We start from the raw sequence: 17,457 nt of genomic DNA, 5'->3' as shown, positions 1-17,457 counted from the left end.
TTGTTATCAAAATGATTACTGCATTTTATTTCCATTAATTTTAGTGTTCTTTTTGACATTGAGTAGTGAATTAAATTGCATAATGATGTTGGTGCTTCCAGAATAATAGATTTGTGTATTATTAAAAGGACCATGAAATAGATTCTTTCTCTAATTTCCATCCAATGCAAATTGTTAAATTCCTGGTCAATTACAAAGTTTTCAATTCTAGTTTTAAATACTAGTATTGTTGCACAATTTTGAACAGGCTGCAGCTTTTTTAATGTATTTTTAATTCCAAAGGAGAGGAAGCTGTAATATTCTAGCTGTGCAAATATTAGTGAACATACTATAGTGCACAATTCTTTTTGCGATAAGAATTGTTTTATTTTTGATATTTTACTTAATATATTGCACCATTTTTTAACAACCTTATTTATTTGGATTTTTAAAGAAAATTCATTGTCAAGTATCACACCTAAACTTTTTGCTGAGTCAACAAATCTAATGCATTCCTTCTTAACAAAAATATCTTTAATAATATTATCTTTTTTAATGCTAGGTGGTGCCATAACTTTTATTTTTGGTTTCGATTGGTTAATACATAAGAATGATTCATTCATCCATTTATATATTCAAGACATTTTGGTATATCCAGGACTAGTACATTATATTGAGAATGCTTTTAGAGTTTGATGATCATTTGAGTATCCAATAGTTTTAACATTGAATATGTTTAGATATTCATATAGTGGTCTCATATAGATATTAAAGAGTTTTGGACCCAGGACTGTACCTTGTGGTGCTCCATATTTTACACTTTGGTTCGTGGAATATGAGTTACTAATTTTAACTTTTTGGGTACGGTTAACTAAAAATGATTCGAACCACTTGTGAGCTGAGTCAAGTATACCTATTTCCCTAGTTAAAAGTCCAAGTAGTTTTCGCTAATCAATGGTGTTGAAGGCAGCACTTAGATCAAGTAACATTAGTATTGAAGGTGTATGTTTATCAAAGAGTTCAAATATCATTGGTAAGCATAAGTAAAAGTGTTTCAGTTGAGTGATGTTTTTTGTATCGATATTGATATTCTATATGAAGATTGTTTGTTGTCATGTGGGAATCAAGACGATTGGAAACTACTTTTTCTATTAGCTTGCTGATAAATACAAAATTAGTCTATAATTTTTGAAGTCTTCAGTGCATGTGGCAGAGTCTAATTTCTTTATTATTGGAAGTAATGTATCACTTTTTAGACAATCCATGCTGCTTGATTCTAGCGATATTTTTACCATTTCAACCTATATATGTATAAATGTTTGTAAATTATTCCGTACTAGAAATGCTTGAATAGGATCATCAGGAGAACATTTTACTCCAAATGACATGATTATTTTGTAAATGTCTTCGTATGTCATTGGATCAAAATTTCTTAAAAACTGACCATTATAATCTGATGTGTTTTTGTTTGTTTGGGATATTTGGTGATCAGACCTGAGTTTTCTGATTTTTTCAGTAAAATAATTAAGTTGTTAGCTAGTTCTTCTTCTGAATAGGCTGTTGGTAGTACACATTCTTGAGTTTTATCTAGTAGCTTGTTTACCAAGGAGAATAGATTATTACTTGTAGTGGTTTTATCTAATAGATTAGAGAAACATTTTCTTTTTTTTATATAAGCAATTACTGTTGATTTTTTCCTGTTTATTTAAACAATTTTAATGCTTTTCTTCATTTTTGCCTAAGTTGCATATTTGGTTATATATGGTTATTTTGTCTTTCATATTTTCAGCTGATGATATTTCTGGTTTATTTCTTGATATTTCATTGTTAAAACCCTGTATGTCCACTGTTTTTAAACTCCTGTATGTGATAGTATGGTATAACTTTTTTTTATTTTTTGTTCTACTTTAAAATCAATGAGAAAATGGTCACTCAAATTTATACTCTAATCTGTATCTACATTTACAAAAAAAACTATGTGGTTGCCATGAGAGGTCAGTAGTGAACGATAAGCTATATAAAATAGAGGTCTCTGTAAGAGTGTTGTCATTCTTTAATATAGAAATATTAACAACATTGTGATAATTATTTGAAGTAAATAACTAAGTTTTGCTAGAGTTAAAATTCAAAACCGATTGCAAGCCCCAAACTGTTAGAGAAAAAAAAAAAGATTCAAGATTAGCTTCCTTTTCTAAGAAATCTTGAATTTGATCTTTTGAGCAAATTGACAACAAGCCATCAAAAGTGATGACTTGTTGTCTAGACAGGACTATATAGTTGTGTAGTTGGCAAAAAGAGCCATTTTAAATGTAAGATTGTCAGGAATATCATTATTTAAGATAAGAATCAATACAGGACCAATTAATGTAATGCTATATATAACTATTTATGTATATAAACAGCTATATATAATTGTGTGTATGACATTAGCGTGTATGATATTTATGTATATAAACAGCTATATATAATTGTGTGATATTTGTGGGCATGTGTGTGAGTATAGAAATTACTTTGTTTTACTGTATAAAACACATTAATTATTATATAACAATTGAAATATAAATAAATATAAATAAGATTATAGTAAAATTTTTAAAAAAGCAGTTTAGTACCTGCAGCAAATCTGACATGGGAAACAGTTACATTTATTGCACTTTCAAATTGCTCTTCTGAAATTTCACTTTGAGTAAAAGATGTGGGAGATTTTAATTCACTGAGATTGTCATTATCAATAAGAGAAAACTTACGGCTACCAACACTCTCAGCGTCTGCAGAATGTTTTGATGATTCTTTGACAGCATCAATTTCAAAATTAATAAGATTGTTTTCTAAAGAAAGAGATGCTCTCGGTGAAGTTGTTGAATTTTCTGTGGATAAAAATAATTGTGAGGATTGAAAAAAATCTAGGTCATTGTTTGAAGTACCAGGATTCAACTTTTCTTCATCATCTAAACCGAATTCAAGACTAACTAAATTTTGACTTGAATCGTTGAGATAACTGGAAATACTTACAAGACTTTCTGTCATATGAATATTTAACAATGAGAGTTCACTGTCAGTATGTCCTTTAAGTCTTGTGTAAGAAATTTGCAATTCATTAGCTTTTTCTAGCTCCAAATCAATGTCTAATTGATGTTCTTTGTGTTCACTTTTGCAATCTGAATCAGAATTCATTGAATTAGTTAAAACATTGTTGCTGCTTATACTGTCAAAACTTGATTGAGGGTCAATGTGCAAATCAGAAAAACTTGGACGAAAATCTAAGTTATAAAAGTGCATTCAGATATAACAAAAATTTTATGATTCAAAATTAATACTGAAATAAGATATTTTTATCGATTAGTTTTAAAATTTTAGGAAATTCAATAAACCAAATTATTATAAATATATATTAAATGTTTAATGTACAACAAAAGTTCAAAAACTTTATATATAATTTATACTAAAAAATTTTAAAAATGAAACTCAAAAAATTATAATACCACTTTCAATATTTTGTTGCTTTACTAACTTTTTTGGGGAAGTAGAGTCAGTTGCAAGTATATTTGATTCAAATGTGTGTAAGTCTCCGGGTTCTGAAGCACATCGTAAGATACTTTTGCTTACATTAGGTTTTACTTGTGAAAAATCAGTACTCATACTTGATAGGGCAGAATTCCAAGTTTTATTCACCATTGGACTCTGATCATTAAGGATTTGGGATGGCTTATCATTACCAAATCTTTTTACTTTACTGCGATGAGTAAGCTTTTCAAGAGGTTGGTCTTGTAAGTCTATTCCATAAACTGTTTTTGTCATTACTCTTGTCAAAGTGTCCATTGTAGACTAAATTTACAAAAAAAAATTGATAAAATTACCTGAAAATTTACATATTAACTACTATTTAAAATAAAAACTATTTAAAATGCAATTATATAAAAATCATAATTTTCAACAAGAAATAAAAAAGTTTTTGACAACTTTTATTATTTAATTTTAAAAAATTGGAGTGTATACATCAACTGATTTAGTCATAGGTGGAGTGTACTTACTGGAGTACACAGATTGACCAAGGGTTCGGTTTGGACAAGCAGTCTACTAATTTAAAGAAAAGACATTTACAAGTTTATAAAGTTCATCTGGTCTTCTTTTTTAATTTTTTAAATCCATAAAGTATACATATTATAGGAAAAACTAAAGTTAATCAAGTGAGCTTTTATTTATAAGAAAAAGTGAATTATGGAGGTAAAAAGGCATGCCATCACACTCTATTCTTGACCACAAATCTATTTATTTTTTGCGACACCTTATCCATGGCTTCTTAGATTATTGCAAACGCTTCACAAATGTGCTAAATAAAGTAATAAAGCATAAAATTACTTTTAAAGATTGTATACTTTAAAAGACATTTATTTAAATTATCAAAAGATTGTTAAAAAGTGCATTTTTTACGATGAATGTAAATACTTTTAATATGTACAATAAATTTTATAAACAACAACGAAAACGATTGTTTTAATAAACTTTTTGATGAGTCCATAAATTTAATAGTTGAAAAAATATCAAAGTTATTTTTTTTGTTGTGTTATGTAAACTTTCTAATAAAATTTGTTTACACAAAGTTAAATAGTTTTAAATAAAGTTTTAAAATGCTAATAAATACTAAAATTTTTTGTATTAGGAGAATTCAAAAAAAAAAATTATTTTTTAATGTTTAGTTAAAATTATTATTTTTTCTTTTTATTTATGTATTCTTTTTTTGATTGATATATAAAAATACAAAAACATAAAAAAAACATATAAATATTTTTATTTAGACATTAAAAAAAATGAAGATTTGTTATTCTCCTAATATAAAAAAAATCAGATAGAACCTCATTAAACCAACACAACAAGTTATTCAACCATAATGTAATTACAAAACATAATTAAAAATAATTTTCTATTAGAGTTTTAGTTTTTCAGATTTATATTAGTTGATTTTTTTTTCAGAGCTATTGATTTTAATTTTTTTTTTTTAAACTTCTCTTTTCTTAAGATTTCTTTTTCTTTTTTTTTTTTATATAGTTTAGCCTGTTAATAATTTTTTTTCTTTGTCAGTTTTTTTCTGCGCGTTTTTAATTATCTAAAGAGTTGTGGTCAAGCTTTAAAAAAAAACCAATTACATGCGTAGTCAAGAATTGAGTGCAAATTGCACGTCTTTCCTGTCCAAGACTGGTTTAGCTGCAGCATTAGACTGAACTAAAGTAAGTGACAGGAAGGCAGCATATATCATTGCAGTAGCAGAATTACTAGGATGCAGTCCTTTATCCTTAGCAATCAACAAGAAATCAATTAGAAAAGCTAGACATAATCACCATAAGCTAGCAGCTAAAGAGATACAAACTTTGATCTTAACTATCTATAAGTAGTTATATCACTGTTGACAGCCAGCTTTAATGTTGAGTCACTCGAATGTAACATTTTTTATTCAAGAGTATTTGTCATGCAAAAACAAAAATGAGTTTTTTTTTAAATCTGAATGAAGTGCTAAGAGGCAAAAGGGTACAATTCAGAGGGGTCTTGACCCATTTATGATGCACATTACAAAAATTACAAACGAAAAAATTATTCAAAAGTATTTGTTTTATAAAAATAGAAAAGAGCAATTATAAAATAAGAAACAAATAATAACGGTCACAAAGGGTGAAATTGAGGGAGCCTAATTTGCAATCTATCTACCCAAGTCAGTTTGCTGAATAGTATGGAGACTTCATTCAAAATTTATACCTACATGGAATATATTTAAATATCTAGAAGATTATTCTCCACATCGTGAGCAACTCTGTAGTTAATTTTAATGAAAAAAGAATTTAATTTAAAATTAACTTTTAGAGCTTTTTTTAGAGCAGGATAAAGAATAATTTGATTTTTGTTGAATTATCAACTATATTATGTACTGCGGTCAACTTAACTGCCAACTTCAGAATTTAAAAACTTTAAACTTTTTTGCTGTTTCAAATAAATTTAAAACAACCAAAAAAAAAACCTTTTTTAATTTTAAATAAAAAAATTATAATAAAATTGAAAAAACAAAAATCTTATTTAAAATCTAAATAAAACTATTTGAACAAAAACAGCAAAACAAACATTTTACATTTACATTTCTAAATAAATAAATTCACATAAAAAAAGAAAAATTTTTTAAAAATTATAACGAATAAATTTAAAAAAAACAAAAAGAGAATTTAATTTTTTTTTTTTTTTTTTTTTTTTTAAACATCTTCGCTTCCAACAAGGCTGCAAGCAGCCACTAATTAAAGTTGGAAGTTACTGTAAGAGAAAAGATGAAGATTGTAGAGCAAGATAACGATTGACGGACGATTTAAAAGATTGCAAATTATATGAATCAGAAAAGCAAGATGAAGGAAGCGAATTCCAAAGAGCTGATGTTCGAGGAAAAAAACTAGACAAATAAGCGTTTTTGGAGCACTTAGGAACAGTCACAGAAAAAGGATGACACTTAATTGAATGACGAGTAACACGAGAATGAATTTTAGTAGATGGCACAAGAGACGCTAGCTCTTTCGAGCAGTGCCCATTATAGTATTTTTAGAAAAGAGAAAGAGAAGCAACATTACGACGATGTGATAATGGTTGAAGGTTGGCTGCAAGAGCAGGTCCAACTATGTTTACAATGCATTTTTGCACCTTGTCTAAAAGAGAAAGGGCATCATTAGAAGATCCGCCCCAGATATGGCAACAGTATTCCATACAAGGCCGGATTTGAGATTTATAGAGGTAGAGAATAGAATCCAGAGTAAGAAAGTGGCGAGCTCGATAAAGAGATGCAACCTTAGCAGATGCTAATTTTGCAACCGATTTGATATATGGTTTCCAAGAAAGATTGGAAGTAAGAGTTAATCCTAGAAGATGAAGAGTAGGTGACTCATCGAGTACATCACCGTTCATAAATATAGGAAGATCTAAATTATTGCGATAACGATTGGCTGAAAAAAATTGAGTTTTATCTGAATTAAAGTTCACCAGCCACTGTGAGCCCCATGCTGTAGCAGAAGTGAGATCCTTTTCAAGCTCAAATGCCCCCTCCAGGCAATCAGAGGGTGTTGGTTTCTTATCACGACAAGAATAAATGGTAGTATCATCAGCAAACAATGCCACCTTAGATGTGAGAATATCTGGAAGATCGTTAATGTAAATTAAAAAGAGTATAGGGCCAAGGATAGAACCTTGAGGAACCCCTGAAGTTACAGAATAAGAAGAAGAGTGTTGTCCATCGAGGACAACTTTTATGCTACGATTGGAACGGGGTTTCAGTAGATTTGAAACGGGGTTTCAGTAGATTCATAGAACTTAAAACCTGTTGTTCATTATTCTTTGTTTTTTGTTATTTTTCTGAAAAATATGTATGCTATAAACACGCTTTAGTAGATATAAATATATACATACGTACATACATACATATATATATATACACACACACACACACACACACACACACACACACACACACATATATATACATATTTACGCATGTGTATATATATATATATATATATGTATATAAATATATATTTATATACATATATATATATGTATATAAATATATATTTATATACATATATATATATGTATATAAATATATATTTATATACATATATATATATATATATATATATATATATTTATATATATATATATATATATATATATATATATATATATATATATTTATATATATATATATATATATATATATATATATATATATATATATATATATATATATATATATATATATATATATATATATATATATATATATATATATATATATATATATATAGGTCATGTCAGATTATCCTGCTACTGGCAACATGTAACCCAGTACAACCTACCGACCCCTGCCTTAGGGCTCTTGGTTGAGTAAAGGCTAGAGATGATGTCTCCATAAAAATACTCATCTTGAGCAGATATTAAATCCATCCAGACACTATCTTCTAAAAAGTCACCTAGGCAAAGATTTAAGGAGTAAACAAATTCTATATGTAAACCACCCTCGCACCCCTTCTTTATCTATTAGGCTGGCATAGATGTATTTATAATATATTGTTTCCAGTTTAGGATGTTAAATGCTAGATCTTCATTACTCAATTCATAGGTTTTGCTTGTCTCACTCTTTATATGACGAGTCAACATATTATATTATCTCTTAATAACGGTGTAGCTCAAAAACTCAGTTTCATGGTTCTGAGGCCGGCTGGTTGTCAGGTTTCCCAAACTCTGTGGGAGCCTTTAGAGAGCCTGATTCTATCAATGGATGTAAAATATCAAAGTGTAAAAATAAAATGGTACCATTTTGCGCATAGATGGTATCCCTGTTCATACTTTTGGTGTGCATTGTCAAGGCCGCATTTGAAGCCCTTCGTTATAGCTTATTAATACAAATGAGGCATTTGCTTGGACTATTAAATAGTGTACTGAGTACTATCTATGTTTTGAGTCAAGCTCTTTAACAAATTTAAAAATGACTGAAGTACCAAAAACTATATAACACAAAAAACAATCATCATCACCAAGTTCTCTAAACCTATCATTCACTAATATTTCACTTTTCTTCTGAGTCTTATCTCTTCCAAAGTTTACAATACCTACTTGCTCTTTGTGAGACTAATTTGAGTTTGGCTGTCTCATCTAGTGATCTTGTGGCAATCTAATCTTGTGATAGTGTTGATGGACCATTGTATTTGTAAAGACTACATTGGTCACATGGTTGGCCTGGGCATTTACATTCATAAGAACTCACCCATTTGTCATAAATATAGATTTGAATCCACAGACTTTTCTTTTATGTGCTTTTATTTAGCACTTCACTCTATCACCTTTCTCTTTGTTCTATATCACTCTCCTTCATCACAAGACTGCACTCTTTTCGATGTTATTTCTGATCAAATGAACCAAACCCTCTCTCTTTATCCATCAGCTAAAATTGTTGTTGGTGGTGACGTTAATGCTCATTAAACTGAATGGCTTGGCTCTAGTGTCAGTGACTATGCAGGCATTTAAACCCACAACTTTTGCCGTTCTCAAACTCTAACAAAAGTAGTCAACTTTCCAACTCGGTTTCCAGACAATCAGAATCACTTACCTTCTCTACTCGACTCGTGTCTTGTTTCTGATCCTAGTCAGTACTTAGTTCCTCCACATTCACCCTTAAGTGCTTCTGATCACGGTTTGATCTCTCTAAAATTATGATCTCATTTTTCTTCATCATCAGAATCCCCCTATCATTGTACCTCTTACAAAAACCTTAAAGCTAACTGGGACTCTTTCCGTAAGATTCTTCACGATGGCTCTTGGGTAGATATCTTTCATCTTCCTGCTGACAAATGTGCTTTTTACATAACTTCTTGGAATCAGGCTGGCATGGAATCTTTTAATCCCACTCAATAATTCCAAGTCAAGCCTCACTCTTCTCCATAGTTTTCACACATTGTGCTGCTGCATTTTCCAATTGAAACCATTACTTCCATATCTATCAGCAAAACAATTTTCCAGAAAACAGATTGCTAGAAACCATTGTAAAAAAGTTTTGTCTAATGCCAAAGCCCACTATTCTCAGTTCATGAAATCTCGTATTTTATTACCTCATTTTTGTCACCTCACCCGAAGACAAACTTGAATTGTTTGCTAAGAACTTTTCATCAATATGATCTCATGACTCCACTAGTCACGTTCTGCTAAGGTTGCATCTCTTTATTGTGCTCGCCACTTTCTCACTCAGGATTCTATTCTTTATCTCTATAAATCTCAAATCCATCCTTGAATGGAATACTGTTACCATATCTGGGGCGGATCTTCCAATGATGCCTTTTTTCTTTTAGACTTAGGTTCTTGTTCTTGCAGCCAACCTTCAACCATAAGCACATCGTCGTAATGTTGCTTCTCTTTCTCTTTTCAATAAATACTATAATGAACACTGCTCTAAAGAGCTAGCGTCTCTAGTGCCATCTACTAAAATTCATTCTTGTGTTACTCATCAATCAACTAAATCTCAACCTTTTATGGCGCCTGTTCCTAAGTGCTTCAAAAAATTTGAATTGCCTAGTTTTTTTCTTTGAACATCTGTTCTTTTTGGAATTTTCTTCCTTGATCTTGTTTTCCTAATTCGTATAACTTGCAATATTCTAAGTCGTCTGTCAATCATTACCTTGCTCTATAAACTTCATCTTTTCTCTTCCAGTAACTTCCAACTCAATATAATAGTGGTTGCTTGCAGCCTTGTTGGAAGTGAAGATGTTGAAAATATATTTTTTTTTTTTCAACCTAAAACAGCAATTCCATGTATTTTTAGTATTTTTTGTTTCAACCTAAAACAGCAATTCTATATATTAGTGCGCTTTAGTTATAATATATATATATATATATATACATACATACATACATACATACATACATACATACATACATACATACATACATACATACATACATACATACATACATACATACATACATACATAAATACATATATACATATATAAATATATACATATATACATAAAATACATACATACATATATATACATACATACATACATACATACATACATACATACATACATACATACATACATACATATATACATATATACATATATACATATATACATATATACATAAAATACATACATACATATATATACATACATACATACATACATACATACATACATACATACATACATACATACATACATACATACATACATACATACATACATACATACATACATACATACATACATACATACATACATGCATACATTCATACATATATGTATAAGCTTGCTTGGTATACTTTATTTTAACATGCTGTTTTTTAATCTACCATGCTTTACATACAATGTTTTGTTCTTATTTTCTTAAGTTATTTCAATAATGTACAGTGTAAAAAGAGGATGAAGGTCACATGACTTCAAACTTGTACTCAGGAATATTATCAGGGAAATAAGAAAGAAAAAGATTAAATGTAATGATTGATAGTAATTCAAACAATTATCCAAATAGGTTAAGTTATAAAATAAAGTCTTAGTATGTATAAAATCTACTCTATTGTGAACCGAATTTTTTAGGGGAGAAAATTGGTACCCTAACTCTCCACTTTTACATATGTTGATGCCTGTGACATTTTAAAAAAATTTTATAAATAGTTGAAATATGAAAAAAGCTTTATACAATTTAAGATTCTCTTTGCATTGCATCTAGGTGATTTAATTCAATATTTAAATTTCTGATTTGTAGGAGCTTTATATATATTAACATAAGATACATACTGTTGAATACATGCACACAATAAAACTTACTGCCCATTCTTTAATTAACTCCTCCCAATTGGTAAGTGATGTCAAAACACGTAACAACTCATCCCAGAGTTCTTTAGTTAAATAAACTTCTAATGATGCACGGATCCAGGTCACAAACAATGTCTAGTATATAAAATCAAAATCAAAATTTAAAAATAAAATTGTAATAATTTTTTTTTTTTAATTTGCTTTCATTTTTTTAACTTTATTATAAAATACCTGCAGCAAGTACCCAGCTAACTGTCCTCCTAGGGTAGAGCTTTTAGGGTGAGGAATTTTTTTTTCTAAAACGCTATCAGTAATTTTGAGAAGAGCCTCTAAAAGTTGTCTCCTACAAAAAAAATCAAATAAGTAATCATTTCAACTTTTTTCATTTCCGAATAAATCAAACTTAAACTAACCAACCATGTCTGTGCGTCTAAATGCATTTCCAACACCATGTTTCTAAAGATTTTTAGTATCCTTTTACACACATCCACCTAAAACAACATACATCAAATAACCTTCTTCTTAATAAATGACGGTTCAAAAACTTTATTTATCTATTTTTTGATTATTAATACTATTTCATTTATATCTATGACATATGACATTATATAATAGAACATTTTATATAAAATTTATTTATAAAGTATAAAATATTTTTGAACTGCATACGTGTTTTAGGATAAATTCTGTTTTTTGCTGAAGGAAAAAAACCTGTGAAGTCATAGCAATAAATAGACGACATGTAGACTGCAACCCAGCACAAACATTTTGAAGAGGTATGTTAGGGAAAAATAACTGTTCACAGCTTTGTACAGCTTCTCTGTATGATGGTGATCGTAGCATTGTTGAACAATCATCTATTGATAATAACTCTTCAGGTGATAAGAGATCAGAAAGCTTCTCTTTTTTAGGCTCAAGCATAAATGCAGGTCTTTCTGGAAACTAAATTTACATTTAAGTTTAAAAATGAAAAGATACAAAAACAAAATGGAAAGTGAAATTTTTGTATGTATATTTTAAAAGTTCAAAAAAATTTAAACAAAAAATTACCTTAAAAAACCAATCTTTGTATACAGACAAAATATGATTCATTGTATCAGCACAATTTAGTGGCATCAATAACCCCTTTAAATAAAGATAATTGAGTTGTAAATTTAAAAATAAATAATAATTACTATATTTAAACTGCCATAATTAAAGTTACACTTTCAGATAAAAATTCCATATATTTCCATTTTACAGTTCTAGATAAAAAACACTAACTTGTCTAAATATTTCATGGACAACCGTGACATTTTCTTGGGTAGAAAATAACACAGTTCTAACAATATCAGCACCTAAACAAAGCATCCCGTAGTTTTTAGATGGTTGTGTAACATCAACTCCAGCAAAAGAGTTATGCTGTGAATCAGCAGACTGGTGTGAACTGATAACTTCAACATTTTTCTGCTTTAATCTTGAAGTAAAGACAATAAGCCAGACCAATACTGCGCGTTGACACAACAAAAGTATAGTACCAGCATTCCCATTTCTTTGATAAAACTCTATATTTTGACAATCTGTGGTCAAAGGTATAGGAAGCAGATCTACCGATTAAAAAATATATATGTAAACAGAAATTATATACATAATACTAATTACTATACAGCAAAACAATTATTGTACAATGTTAATTACCTGCAGAATCATTGTACAAACGAGAAACTTGAGGATCCCATAATGGAAATATATTTTTGAGATAAAACCGTTTAAAATACATGAACAAATGATAGAAACCGCTTTCTCGCATATTCGGGTTACTCCATTGTAAATCTAACATCTAAATGTTAAATATTATTGAAAACAACCAAAAATTATAAAATGTTTAACAACAAAAATTAATATAATATTTAATACAATATTTTACAATACAATAATTAACTAATTAAACATACGCGACGTGGCATGCAGTCAAGAACTTTATCAAGAAACCTCTTTGTAAGATCCTCAGGAGCTGGAACTTTTTCACCTTGCTGCGGAGGACAAACTGCATGACAAGTTTCTGATAAACACCACTCTATAAATATGTCCTCTGTTATAGGCATTTTGTATTAACAGTATAATAAAATAAAAATGCTTTCAAATTTATTTATGTTTGATTTTTATTCTATGAAACTCATTTGGTTAAGCAAAATAGAATTTTATACATACTTGTGAAAATTCTGGAAATTTCTGGTTTAGCAAAAAAAGTGAGAAGGGACAGAAAATAAAAATCCTTATTAATAAATTATTTTTTGCTATTGCATCATTTTAAAATTTAATTATAAATTTTACTTATAGTTAAAGCTTTTTCACTTTTAAACCATTTTACAAAACTACCTATTGGCTACCTATGAGCTATGAACAAACCTACGGGTATATAAAACTACCTTTGAGCTACAGTAGATTTGTAACCTCAGAGTTGTGACCTAGCATATTAGCTTATAATATTAAATGTAAACTTTTTTAAAAAAAACTTGTGTTTGTTAATTTATTTATTTAACAACTATAAAACTTATGATTTTAATTTTTAAACGATTTAATCATTTAATTGCACTGAAAATAATAAAATGATGTTGAATAATGACAAGAACAATGGAAAACAAATGGAAACCACACAAATTATTTGAAGTAGTAGGAGTTGTTGTTGCACACAACCTTTCACTGACTAATTGATACAATCCTCTATTTTCTAGAAGATAGGACTCGAAAAACAAATTGAACAAAAAGTAAAAAACCACTAACCTTTCTCATTTTCTAAATATGAGGTAAAGGTTGTTGATGTATAGCCCTGGCCATTAACACATGATATTGAGTATTCTATCTCCTTCTGGGAATGACTCAATATTTTATTTTTCATAAGCTCTGTAATAGGACTTGGAAAAAAAGCAATAATGCTTCCAAATATAGCTAAATTAATATCATCTACATTTTCTTGTAATATCTGCAGCCACAAAATAAACAAAGATAAAGCTTGTTCTCTGATCTATGTAAAATTTAAAACTTTGAATGAAATTAAAAAACAAAAAACATAAAGCAAAAGAATAAACATTCAAAAAAATGAATATAAAATAAAATCAAAAAGTTTATTGTGAGTCAAGTTAAAGAAACAAAAAGCACTAACTGGTTGAATGTTACCATGATGTAAAAGTTTGCGTAATATTAAACCTAAAAATAAAACAGTTTTGCATTAAAATTCCAATTAAAAATTTTATTTATCAAAAATTACATTTTTGCATTTTGTTAAGGATTACTTATTTTATTTCATTTTTAAAAAATATACTATTTGCATTTTATCAAAAATTATTTATTTTTGATATTTTAATCAAAAATATTTTTTGCATTTTATCGAAAATTACTTTTTTGTGTTTTTTTTTTTTTTTTAATTTTATATTAAAAATCATCTTATGCATTTTATTAAAAATTACTCATTTTTTGTATTTTAATAAAAAATACTTTTTGCATTTTATTTAAAAAAATTATAAAACTGAAAAATATAAAACAGCAATAGATAAACTCTACCAAGTTCTTATTAACAAAATAAAGTTTATTTTGAGCAATTCATTTATGAATCCAATCTAAAAATAAAATCTTAACCCTCAATATTAGATAAAATAAGGTCACCAAAAAATCGCCAACCTAAAACTGCTTTAGGTTGGCAACAGGTCAACACAAAATTTAGAAACAGGTTTCAACAAATAAAATAGCATAAAATTGACAGAAAAAAAAACGCAACATTTTACCACTTTATAAGGAATTAAAAAAAACATTAGTTTTGATGATTTTATTTAAATTAATTTATTTAGAATTAATAAAACATTCCTTTTTCTGTTTTTTCTTTTAATTGATTTGTTTACAATTAAACTTAAAGGTTCATTTGTTTGACAAGTATACACGTCAAATCTATTGAAGATATAACTACTTAGTATTATTAGATAGATATTACAAATATAACTTTAAGTTTGAAGTCTAAAGTTATTTTATTCAATTATGTTTCCAAAATGCCCATTCAGAACTTTAATGACTGATTTAGGGAGAACATGCAAATGAGTGCTTCTACATTGATTGAAGGGTTTGAGTAGAGTAGGCGATATAGTTAGGGTAAGGAGAAATTTTCTGCATTTTACCTGTTTACCAGAAAATTTCTGCATTTCTTTTTAACTAACAAATTTGTTAAGTAAACAAAACAAAATTTGTTTGCTTTAAAAACGGTGCTGTTTTTTGCCTTGCTTAAATGATAATTTGTATTAAAACTTTTGTGTTGAAAATTTTGTGCTGACCTGATGTCAACCAAAAATGGTTCAAGTTAGCAACTTATTGCTGACCTAATTTTTTCTAATTACGAGGACTGGGTAAATAATTTTTAACAGTTTTTTTGAACTTACCTTCACAATGTGGTTGACGAAGCTACTCTTATCTTTTTCTTTTTTTTTTTCTGTTGAATTAACCCTTACTCAACCTTTTCCCTGTTTCCCTTGCCCTTACTCAACCTTTTAACTCTTAAAACACTGATGAACAAGGACGTTGGGCAGAGAAAAAAGTTGAGCATAGAACGAACAGGGATGTGGTGGGAACTGATGTGGAACTCGGAACTTCTTGTTTATGAGGCAACCACTACTACATTTTGTTACTTAATTAAACACTGCACGTTTTTCAAAATCAAAAAATCTATTTTGATTTTTTTTGTCTTAAAAATTATACTAATGATAAAAAAAAATTTAATTCAAATCAGAAGTATACATAATATAAAATAAGTGACATTGTAGTTCATACTATGTAAATTACTTTACACAATATGAATTACGATGACAAATGACAACACGCAATTTACAAGTGATGCACTCAACATAAGCATCAAACAAAAATGCTACCACCATTTTGTAACCTTATCTGTCTCACAACAACAAGTCTGAAACGTAAAATACAATCATCTTAAAATTATTTGGCAACCACACTTTTGATGCACCATTGATTATATTCACTATTAAAATACAAAAGTAAAATCATGAGCATCAAAAATAAAAATGACCTCTTTTAGTATACAAGCCAATAAGACAACAAATATGTTTTTTTTAATAAACAACAAATGTGTTTTGCCATTTGTAGCATTTAATAACAAACAATTTTTATATGTTTTATTTATATGCTAAAACTCCAGTAGAAGAGCAACTTATTTAAAGACATATTTAACATTCTGTACACAACTGACTGGAAATTAAATTGCATTGTGCAGTTTTAATGGTGAATTAGTGAAAACAAAGTTTGCTGATTATTTTCACAAAGCTACTCAAAATGTGAATTTCACATATGATGTTATTATCATTGCCTTAATATTGCTGTTGCTGACCATTCTGGTACAAGACCATCCATCTTTTTGTTCAGCAGCTGTTCACTTTGTATTAACCTATTTAACTTTAAAGTATCAAGAAGTTAGATCTTTAAAATGCTCATGAAAAAAGAAATCAGCTTGTGCATTAACGCCTAATATAAACAAACAAGTATGTTTGTTTTTTTTCTTATGCTATTACTTATCTGTTTAATCACTATCAAGACTGATGATTGTTATTTTTGTACATTTCAAGTATTTTCTGTAATAAAGAGTATTAGAAGGATCAATTATTTGTCAAAGTTTTGTTATCTGTTTTAATCTAAAAGATTGTTTATCTGTATAAGTCTATCTGTTTATTGTTATAACATATTGTCAGTAATAATTATCTTTTTTATAATCTTTCTTTAATGAAAAATATGTATTAAATTAAATTTAAAAACATATTATTCAATTTCAAATAATTCAATTCATTAACTATATTTTATTAAAACCAAAAATCAGTAAATCAATTAACACATTTTTCAATAAATGTATGAATCTAACTAAAATATTCAATTTTTCTTTTAGAAATATTAGTTTATTCATCAACATACTCCTCTTTAAAGACATTTATTATGAAACTCCTCTAACTCTTTTTAATGTCTTTTTTGTAAATTCGATTGTCTTTATTTTCAAAATAGGCCTCAGTTTTAACAACCACTTCTTTATTCAAGCTAAACTTATTTTTCAGAAGCAATTTGAGAACTGCTTAATGCCAGAAGTCACTGGAAGCAAGATCCAGAAAATACAGGGAGTCGA

The 17,457-nt window shown here is 28.2% G+C and overlaps 1 protein-coding gene across 2 annotated transcripts in view; it reads right to left on the bottom strand.

Annotated features, from left to right (window-relative positions):
- LOC101236755 (ral GTPase-activating protein subunit alpha-2) overlaps positions 1-17,457 on the bottom strand; it is a 93,124-nt gene that overhangs the window by 61,559 nt on the left and 14,108 nt on the right. For both annotated transcript variants that reach the window (XM_065806210.1, XM_065806211.1), the window contains 12 exons: positions 14,455-14,498; positions 14,076-14,316; positions 13,247-13,368; positions 12,990-13,131; positions 12,576-12,898; positions 12,363-12,437; positions 11,982-12,254; positions 11,730-11,803; positions 11,544-11,655; positions 11,325-11,447; positions 3,462-3,804; positions 2,592-3,239 (listed from right to left, as the gene is read on the bottom strand). In XM_065806210.1, coding sequence (XP_065662282.1) covers positions 2,592-3,239; positions 3,462-3,804; positions 11,325-11,447; positions 11,544-11,655; positions 11,730-11,803; positions 11,982-12,254; positions 12,363-12,437; positions 12,576-12,898; positions 12,990-13,131; positions 13,247-13,368; positions 14,076-14,316; positions 14,455-14,498 — 2,520 coding nt within the window. The remainder of the gene's footprint in view (positions 1-2,591; positions 3,240-3,461; positions 3,805-11,324; positions 11,448-11,543; positions 11,656-11,729; positions 11,804-11,981; positions 12,255-12,362; positions 12,438-12,575; positions 12,899-12,989; positions 13,132-13,246; positions 13,369-14,075; positions 14,317-14,454; positions 14,499-17,457) is intronic.

Source organism: Hydra vulgaris, chromosome 09 (genome assembly GCF_038396675.1).
Source record: "Hydra vulgaris chromosome 09, alternate assembly HydraT2T_AEP".
Taxonomy (NCBI): domain Eukaryota; kingdom Metazoa; phylum Cnidaria; class Hydrozoa; order Anthoathecata; family Hydridae; genus Hydra; species Hydra vulgaris.
The sequence above is the reverse complement of the archived record's forward strand: the minus strand, read 5'-3'. Positions and strand labels throughout refer to the sequence as shown.